The following is a 9,624-nucleotide window of genomic DNA, read 5'->3' as shown; positions in this document are numbered from 1 at the left end:
ATCAAGAGAGGAATGCACAAGCAGAATGCAGGACCTTATCCAGAGAAGCAGCAGCGCCAGAGAAGAAGGTGGAGATGGGGGCATGGAGAGGGGGAGCGGCTGAGGACTCTAGATTCATCAACTAAGAAAAGAAGGACTAAGAGAGCTGGTGGCCAGGAGACAGACTTGCAGAATGTGCCCTTTGGAGATGTAAATTATTATATATGCCTGAGTGGGTTTTTTTGTTTGTGTGTTTTTTTAAAAAGAGCTAAAGTGGATAGAGAGAAATACTGTTAACTGATGGTACATGGAGGGGATTATAATCAATGTAATGAAACAAGGTATATGATTTGTTGAATGTAAAACTGATGATATGCCCTGTAAACTTTCACTCAACCCACAATAAAACCTTAAATTAAAAAAAAAAAAAGAAAAGAAAAAAGTAAAGGGAGGAGCAGGAAAAAAAAAAAGATTATTAGAGGACTTTCTGGGTTGATCTCTATGTTCTGTATCTAGTTTCATGGTGTATACAACTGTTGAACCTCAACAAATTGTACATTTGTTATGAGCATAATATTGTAGGTATATTATTCCTCAATAAAAATAAATTGAAAAAAAAGTTTGTGGATAAATGGAATCAAAAGATACTATAATTTTTCCTTTTGAAACCCCTTCATACACCATATTTTCTATAAAAGGAATATTCTTCAACAAAGAAAATTAGTCAGTGAATGTAACTGCTTCAACCATTCATGTAAAATTCTATCCATCTCCCATAATGGATCTATTATGTTATCAGCATAATCCATCCTTGCCCAGTAACCACCCATGTTGGATCCAATTGCATAGTAGATGAATGTAGCAAGTGTTAGACTCAGCAGCCTATCCCAATCTCTTATTAGAAAGAAATCATACATTCAAATACAAGAGATCCACCAAGATGAGTTTCAACTACATGGGTGGGGACCATAGGTAACAGATGTCAACAAAGGTGTTAAAGTGGTATGGGCCTTATAGCTTACCAACTTGCCCGTGGGTACCCTGGAGACTCTACATGAACTTTATTTTCAGTCAGCACATTCTCTTGCATTCCAGCTGGTATCAGTTTTACTTAGTGCCCTACAGTTCCCTTCCACTGTGGTGCTTACTTTGTCTTGTGCCCTGTCTGCTTGGCATCTATGGGGCTTTGCTTCGGACAACTGGTGTCTTTATTTCATGGATACCCTAAGCATGTGCTTACCTTGCTAATTGGGTAATCTGCTCCTGTTACCTGGTGAGTAGCTTGAGTGTTGCTGTGATGCTGGAAGTTTTGTCACCAGCATTTCAAATATCAGAAGGGTCACCCATGGTGGAGAGTGGTTACAGTGGAGTTTCCAGATTCATATAGACTAGGAAAAAAAAGACCTGGTGACCCATTTCTGAAAATTAGCCAATGAAAACCCTATGAATCACAACAGAACACTGTGTGACCCACTTGCCCTCACAGGAGGGATCAAGATATGTTTACTAGAGGAAGATACCTTTGGTGAAATAAGGGCCATCGAGGGCAAAGGAGACATTGGTACCATGGTTTTGTTGATGACCTAAGTATGTGCTTACCTTGTTTATTGAGTATTTCAGCCCAGGGGATGTCCCTTCCTAGTTCCTAACTTTAGTTTTAGGGATATCCTGGTAAATCCCTTGGAACCTAGTCCTGCAGACCAGCCCTGTTCTCCAGTCTTTCCTGTTCTTTTCCCCATGGGCCTGACTCTAAGAACATGCTACCTTCCCACAGTACCTTTAATAAATGCAGATGTGGTCCAAAGCCATGCCTCTAAAGAGGGCAAGTGGCAGTATTGCGTTGCGGTGATCCTCAAATACCCCATGGCATCAGGGTTATCAGCTCAATCCTCACCAGAAGGTCCAGTTGACTTCAGGTTGCCCAATATAGGGCAAACTGTGGGAAGCCTCCTGGATAGAGCTGGGGACAGTGGGTATAAGTGCCCAAGGACTCTAGAAAACCTCTAGAGACATGGGGACCTGTTGCGAGCCAGCAGCTTTCGTGGAAGTCCTCTTCATAACTCAACCAGGAACTACCCTTTCCTGACATCATTGATGGGAATCAAACAGAAGCTGAGTCAAATGATAGGTCCACTAGACCACCCTTCACCCCCACCCTCCTAGAGGAGCTGGAAAGATCAAGAGAGAAAGCAATTCTTGAGCTCTGGTAGTGTAGTGGTTACGACTCGGGCTGTGAACCGCAAGGTCAGCAGTTCGAAACTACCAGCTGCTCCGCGGGAGAAAGATGAGGCTTTCTACTCCCGTAAAGATTTACACCCTCGGAAACCCTGTACAGGGTCACTATGAGTCGGTTCCGACTCCACGGCACATAACAACAACATGACCTTCAACAAGGGGGTTCCTTTGAGCCTCAAGTGGCTCGTCTATAAAATGGGGCAAGGATAAGTACAACCTCCCAGGGACGACCCTGCAAAACTCCTGGGGAAAAGGGGCAGCCATGCAGAAAAGGGCACCAGTCAAAGATGCCATCACAGGCTCACAGTAATCAAGCTCTTAGGGAGTCTCAGAGCCTTCTTCTCAGTCTTCCAGGGGCTACCCCCACTGCAGAGCAGTGGTTGGCAGACCCCCAGCTGGGCTCACCCCAGAGAGTCTGGGTGTGTTCTTTGCTCCTAAAAAGGTACCCAGAATAGAAGAGAGAGGGCAAGGGAGGAGGTAAGCTCCTGTTTCCCTTGTTTGTGTTTTAATTTTTAAAATATGACTGTTTTTCTATAAACATTTTAATGAGGGGCTGCACATGAGAGCATGAGATAGAAAAAATAACACTCTGATCACTTTTTTTTTTAAGATGTAGATTTTTCTTGAGATTTCATACAAGGAAATGGATGAATAATGTTAAGCTCCTCAAGAAAACACATACTGGCCACAGAAAAGAGCACTTCTCAAAATACGTAGTATAGTTAACTGATGACCTGTAACAACTCAACAGATTCTTGGGGCCTGGAGTTTCATTTTTCTTATGGCCTGGAATTTCATTTTCTTATGGAAACTAGTCAGCTCAGAGTAAACCCTGAGACTGATTGGGAAGGGGACACTTACCGATGCCATGGATTAGCACCATGGAACTTGGGGTAGATGGTGCTTATGGAGATTATAAAGGGTAGGTGTGAGGGTCTGCGTGTGTGCTGTCTTTTTGGGCTAAGCATGGGGGGTCAGAAGCTTTACCCCAGCTGGAGCTTCACTCCCTTGGTATGGGCATGGAAGGACATGTAATCCAGCAGGTGGGCTGGGACCAGGCCCCAGTGACCTCCTGACTCCCCGTAGTAGAATCCCTGGTCATCCACAGACCCATAGATTGTGACCATGTCCCCTGCCCTCAGCACTAGTTTGTCCTTCACCCGGTCTCCACCTCGCCTATCTCTGGGATCATAGTCCAGAGTTGCCATCATGGTCTTTGAAGTCCACAGTGGGGGACTCCTGGGTTTCCCTTGGGCCATGGGGAAGGAACTCTGGTGACCAGTAAGCCCCCCAAAATTGTCAAGGCAGGTCACAGAGTGCAGGTGCTCTTGAGCCAGCAGAGGACACCTCTCATCAGTCCACTCTGCCTCGGCCACCAGGTGCCCGGGGATGGTAACCACTTGCCCACTACATTCACCATGGTAAAAGCCATTGGGGTCCTGAGACCCCCACACTTTCAGCAGCTGCCCTTTCTGGAAGGCCAGCTTCTCCTCTGCAGAGTGAGGGTTCACAGACATCACCAGGGGGTCATAATCAAAGAGGGCCACAAAGACCCTAGCAGGAGAGTCTACCCCCTGTCTCAGGCATGTGGGATCAACCCAGGACATGTTGATGTCTTTGCTGGACTGAGCTGGACAGAGCACTGAGCTGGGCTCATGGACCTGGTGCTCTGACTTGCCTGCTAGCGTCTGACCATGCTTGTTCTGGGCACTGAGGGCCTCTCTCTCTTCTTGCTGCTCTGTGCCCCACATGTGTAAGCATACTTCCTTTTCTGATGCCAACAGCTTGGGGCAGCCAGACATGTACTGCTGATTGGGACCCCACTGGACAGGACTGGACACTTGGGCCACTTGCTTTTGTCTGAGGACCTTTTCCAAGGGAGGCTTGTACCAACCCAGCACTTTGCTGGGCCCATACTCAGCAGAGAGATGGGCAAGTTCTGGAGAGGGGCTTTTGCTGGTACCCATGTCATGGTAGTGGTTTTCTTGCCCTGAAGACTGGTCACTGGGCAGGGATGACTTTTGTTCCTGGAGACTCTTCTGGAAGAGCAGGTCCTTCCCACTGTCCTCCCAGGCCTCTCGGGGCCCCTGGGCTTGGCTGCCAGCCCCTGAACTTAGACACGCTCCTTCTGAACCCAGGCTGGTCACTGGGGACCACCTCTTTGAGGATTCTTCAGAAAATGCTTCCGGAAGCTCCACCTGCAGCTCCCCACAGCTTTCAGGGGTATGGGAGCTAGTCTTGGAACTCAAAGGAGCCAACATCAGCTTCCAAGGGCATAAGGGAAAGGTGACTCTGCAGGTGGACAGATCACCATGGGTACAGCCAAAGGGAGAGGTCTCTAGCAATCGGTGACAGGTAAAACAGTCCTCAGGAATCTGGGCTGGCACCGAATCCAGGGACTCGCCACAAAGGGACATGGTTCTCACAGAGACCTTCTGGCACAGAGAGGGAACCTGCAGCTGAGAAAAGTCAAGCAGGGTGCTCCCAGCAGTGGCATTGGCCACTTCGGCAACCTTGAGCCCATCTGTGTACACAGCATAGCCCGTGACCTGGACCCCATTGGAGGATCCAGCTGAGTCTATGGTCACGGGGAGCCAGCTGACCACCAGCAGGCCTGGTGAGGAGTGACGCTCTACCAGTACGTCCAGTGGGGGGTCAGGAGGTCCGGCCAAGGGCGTGGCAAAGGTGATGGTAGAGGACATCTTATTGCAGTGTACCTGTAGCAAGTGTGGTGGCAGCCGTACCTCCACCCGTGCCTGGTATTCAGTGGCGGGGCGCAGGCCATGGAAGGTGTAGCAGCTTACACCTGCCGGGGTCAGTGCCTGCTCTTGGTCATCCAGGTACACTATGTGGGGATGGATGCTGTCCTTGCTGACCCAGGTGATCTTGACAGATGTGGCTGTGATGCTCTGAAACCCTAGTTGCGTGGGAGTCACACAGAAAGGCCACCTGCCCCCTAAAAGGGCCCTGGAGCAACCCTGTTCCCCTAGGCTATGCAGCAAGTCCAGCTGGCTGGCTTCCATGTCAGCATCCAAGATCCCCACTGCCACTTTTGTCTTGGAGACCACACTAACCACTGGATATGACCCTCTGTCCACTGCAGCCTGGGCTTTCCCAGGTGACAAGCTGAGATGAGTGTCTTCTTGCAAAGCTGTGTCCAAGTGTGAAACAGAGTCACACTTGGGGGACTTGAGGGAGGGACAGCGCAGAATGTCATTATCCAAGACCGGCTCTACCAGGTTGGAGGGCACTAGCCCCTGTCGACCATCCTCAAGCTCCCCCTTATAGAAGCCGTCCTCGTCCATATCCCCAAAGATGTACACGTAGTCCCCAGCCGTGAGAGATAACTCCCCTTCTGGGTGCTCATTGGGTCCCTCAAAAGGGTTGTAGCTATACCGAGCAAGGAAGACCTTGAGCTTGGTGGTAGCATGGGCCTCTAAGCCCCCTATGTCCAAGGTTGGAAACACACTGTCTGGTTCTAGGTCATCCACTTCGCTAGCTGTGTCCAAGGACAGATTAGGGCAGAAAGGTACAGTAGCCCACACGGACTCCATTTCTGAGAAGGAATTGGAGCTGGCTTTCTTGGCCTGGAGCCTACAGTCTGGAAGCTCATCTGCAGGGGCTCTGGTTGGTACTTGGGGAACACTGGCTGGCTCTCCAAGGACAACAGGGCTCTTTGACAATGAGGTTTCTGTCTTCTGCGTATCCTTGTTGGGCTGAGGCAGTGCTTGGTCTTCAAGTCCTGGCTGAAACTTGGACCTTCTGTTGTCCCCTGCTTGAGACTTGGGGACTTGGGTGACCTCATGTGACTGGCACTGTAGTGTCTGCATTATCTCCAGGGCAGCCTGAAGGTCTGGCAGGGCCTTTTGCAGGTCCTGCTGCTGCAGCTGCCTGTCCTGCCCACGCGCCGTCTGCTGAAACAGCTTCTCTGCCAGCAGGTCCGCAGTATCGTGCTCCTGGCACGCGTGGCCCAGCTGCCCAAGCACGTCGTTCTTCTCCGCCTCCACCTTCCGTCCCCAGTTGGTCTGGGCCTGCAGCCGCGCATTGTCCTCTGCCAGCCAAACGCCCTCGCGCAGCGCCGCCTGCAGCTGCACCTCGGCCTCTTCGCCTCGCCTCTGCACAGCCGCCGCCTGAGAGTCCAACTCCTGGCACTGGCGTCTCCCTGCATCTAGCTCACGCTCTAACTCCTGCACCTGGCGGCGTCCAGCTTCCTCGCGGAGTGCGCTTTGGCTGCCCGCCTTGGCTCGGGAACTGCTCTGGCTCTGTTGCACCATCAGCTGCCTCTGTAGGCGCAACACCTCTCGCTGGGATTCGCGCAGCAGCCGCTCCAAGTCACCAGTACTGAGTTCCAGTGCGCCGCCGGAGGCGCCCCTTACAGGAAGAGGAGCAATGCCAAGGCCTGCGGCGACGTGCACCTGTAGCAGGTGGCACTTCTGCTGCAGCTCCTCTATCTGTCTGTCCTTGGCCACAAGTGCGCTCGCCTGCTCGGTCAATTCCCGGGCGCTCTGGCTCACAAAGGCCTGGCACAGCTCCGTGTCAGCACGACTCTCGCCGGGTATCGGCGCGCTCAAAGCCCGTAGGTTGGTCTCCTGTAGCTTGCGAGCGCGATCTTCCAAGCGCCGCGCCAGACCCGTCAGTTCTGCGTTCTTCATCTTGAGCAGCTGGACCTTCTTTTCCGCCTGGTCTGGGAAGCCGGCGTGCCGCAGCTGGCTGTTCTCTTCGCGCAAGGCGAAGCAGCGGCGGTCCAGCACTCTCAGGGCCTCCGTCAGCTCCGTGTTCCGCTTCACCAGCTCAGGGTAGTCCAGGCCCGAAGGCGAGGTGGTCAGGGCCTCGCAAGGCCTCCCTGAGACTTCTCCACTCCGCGGGTCGCTAGTTTTTTGGTGCTCAGACGGTGGCAAGAGCGAGGGCTGAGGCGATGGCGGTGATGGTGGCGGCGGAGAGGAACCCGGAATGGAGGCATTTGTCGAGGAGGCCAGTTCCTCAGGTTCAGTGGTCTGGGGACGACTCCGGGAGCTGTAGAGAGAGCGGGACCGCGCGGTGCCCAAGGAATCTAGGGAACTGGCGCGGGTGGGGAGTTGACCGTCCCGGGAGGTGGAGCGCACCGGTAGCACCTCCCAGTCAAGGGAACGGGAGCGCATATGGATGCCAGTGATCTGTCGATGGAGGAGTCCGCCTGGACAGGCTGGCTCTGAGTGACGGCTGGCGGTCTCAGGCGGCGGGTTTTCCGAGGCCGGTTCAGTCTGGGGACTCCGGGGCTCAGGCAAAGTGGGGCGCCAGCGGAAGTGCTCTAGAATGTACTTGAGGAAGAGCTGGCGCTCCACGTCCAATGTTTCCTGCAGGTGGCGGATGCGCGCGGCCTGTTCACCGTCGGTCTCCCAGCGCAGTTGCGCCAGCACGTCTTGCAGGCGACAGCTGCAATGCGCAGTCGCCAAATCGGTCGCCCCCGCGCGACCGCAGTAGCCGCGATTCATTAGCTCCTCGGCCAACTGGCGTTGCAGCTCACGAGCTTGGCGCACGACGCCGTCGCGTTCACGACGCAGCAGCTGATACAGCTGCCGCAGCTCTGCCTCCTTCCAGCGAAGCAGTTGCCGGATCTCGGCTTCGCGCTCCCGCAGCACGTTGTCCCGAAGCTGCCGCAGCTCCCGGCCTCGCTGTGCCTCCCACCTGGAGCGCAGCTGGTCCACCATCTGCTGCCGTTCCCGCTCGTCCGCCTCTCGCAGCTGGCGTGCCTGGGCAACAAAGCGCCGCCGTTCCGCCCGTCCGCGAGCGCGCTCAGCCTCCAGCTCAGCCCGAAGCTTCTCCAACTCAGTCCGAAGCTTCTCCAGCTCCCGCTTCGACTCCTCCCGCACCGCTGTCCCCCGGCCCGGGCTCCCTGGCTTCTTGAGTGACGAACGGCCGCCCCCTAAGGGGCCGGGATAGTCCTTGGTCATGGTGGTCGCGGCCTGGCCAGACGCCTGACCTCACCTGGCTCAGGCCGCCGCTACCAACCGCCGCCGCCGGGACTTCAGCCAACCGCTCCGCGCGCCCCTTCCGGCGCCCCCTGGGAGCGGATTTCCGCGAGCCCTTTACGCCCCTGCGTCTAACCCCCTCCCGCGGGCGGCGTGACCTGCGCCTCTTCCCGCTGGCTGCCTTACCTGTGTCCGGCTCCCTATGTCCCCGAGCTGGAGGCTAGGATGGGGAAAAGGGGTGAAGGGAGCGGTGTCTTTCTGCCCTCCCGTTTTCCTACTCCTGACTCCATGTCCCTTGTGATCTGCCCCCATATACTCTCCCAGGCATTGTGCAACTCCTTCTAAGCCAAGGTGCTCAAAGAAGCTCCTGAGCATCCTCTGGAGCCTGGGCAAAGAGGCTTCCGTGGAGAGATCATAGCTGGGGCGTGAGCAGAGTTGATCTGGGAGGGAGGGTGTTCACAGCAGGATGTTTGGCGTGCGCGCGGCAGGATGAGGCCCTATCTGAGGCCGCCACGAGGGAAGGTGTAGGGGATGGGTTTATCTGGAGGACCTCTGCCCTCTAGGTAACCTGGGAAGTCCTGATCTGCCCTTTCTGGGTTCATCTTTGCACGTCCTGCAAACAGCTTGAAGAGATAGCAGCACTTCCATGGTCAAAGACATATCTGAGCAGGGATTTAAAACCTGTAGATTCTGCTTCCAGTGTCTCTGGGCACTCTGACCCCATCCTCCCAATGTCAAGGGGGCAGCCTATTCCCCAGAAGGGAGGCAGGCTCACATTTTGGAGCTATGGAAAGAGAGAGGAGTCAAATGAATTCTGAGTGGAGGCTGCTGGTGGGAGAAGAGCAAGGGAGGTGAGAAAAAAGGACCACCATGAGGGCTTACTCCACCCTCCACCAGGCTGGCCTGTTTTCTGGTAAGGTAAAGCCCAAGTCCTCTGTGTACCCAGCCCAGTGTCTGTGCCACCTACCTGGAGATGGGAAGGTCAGAAGATCGTCCATAGCCTTCCAAAGGGCATTGCAGTCTGATAGTGAGGTCTGTGTACTTCTGGAGTTCAACAGCCCTTTAACTTCTTCCAGTGTTGCTTCCAGTCTAGTCTTTGAGGCCAGGGAAAGTTCCCTTCACATTTGAGGCATTGTGTTCTGTGACGGTTCAATAAGGTGGGATGCCCTGTTACAGGTAGGAAAGGTCAGAGAGAGCTGATCTCCTTTTAGGTTCTTGCACACTTTGTCTTAGGAGTCCTGGTGTGTCGCTGTGGGTTAATGCACCAGACTGCAAAGGCATCTGAACTGCAAGGTTGGCGATTCAAGCTCACCAGCTGCTCCTTGGAAACCCTATACAGGGTCGCTATGGGTCAGAGTCAACTTGACAGTACTTAACAACAACACTTTGTCTTGGTGATCACAGAGCTGTCACTTCTCCCAACCTCTGCACCATAGAGGTATTGATAATTACAGCTTCTGGG

The 9,624-nt window shown here is 53.7% G+C and overlaps 1 protein-coding gene across 1 annotated transcript; it reads right to left on the bottom strand.

The window, feature by feature from the left end:
• Window positions 1–3,197: 3,197 nt before the first annotated feature.
• Window positions 3,198–8,144, bottom strand: LOC102840686 (RIMS-binding protein 3A-like). Its single transcript, XM_006875838.1, has one exon. It carries the CDS (start codon window positions 8,142–8,144, stop codon window positions 3,198–3,200), a length of 4,947 nt encoding a protein of 1,648 aa, XP_006875900.1.
• Window positions 8,145–9,624: the final 1,480 nt, after the last annotated feature.

The sequence above is a fragment of the Chrysochloris asiatica genome, unplaced genomic scaffold (assembly GCF_000296735.1).
Source record: "Chrysochloris asiatica unplaced genomic scaffold, ChrAsi1.0 scaffold00340, whole genome shotgun sequence".
NCBI classification, from domain to species: Eukaryota; Metazoa; Chordata; class Mammalia; order Afrosoricida; family Chrysochloridae; genus Chrysochloris; species Chrysochloris asiatica.
Note: the sequence above shows the minus strand (reverse complement) of the source record. Positions and strands in the feature narration are given on the sequence as shown.

Bases quoted from the DNA above. Each gene is read 5' to 3' on its own strand.
- LOC102840686 (XM_006875838.1), bottom strand. From the start codon at position 8,144: ATGACCAAGGACTATCCCGGCCCCTTAGGGGGCGGCCGTTCGTCACTC.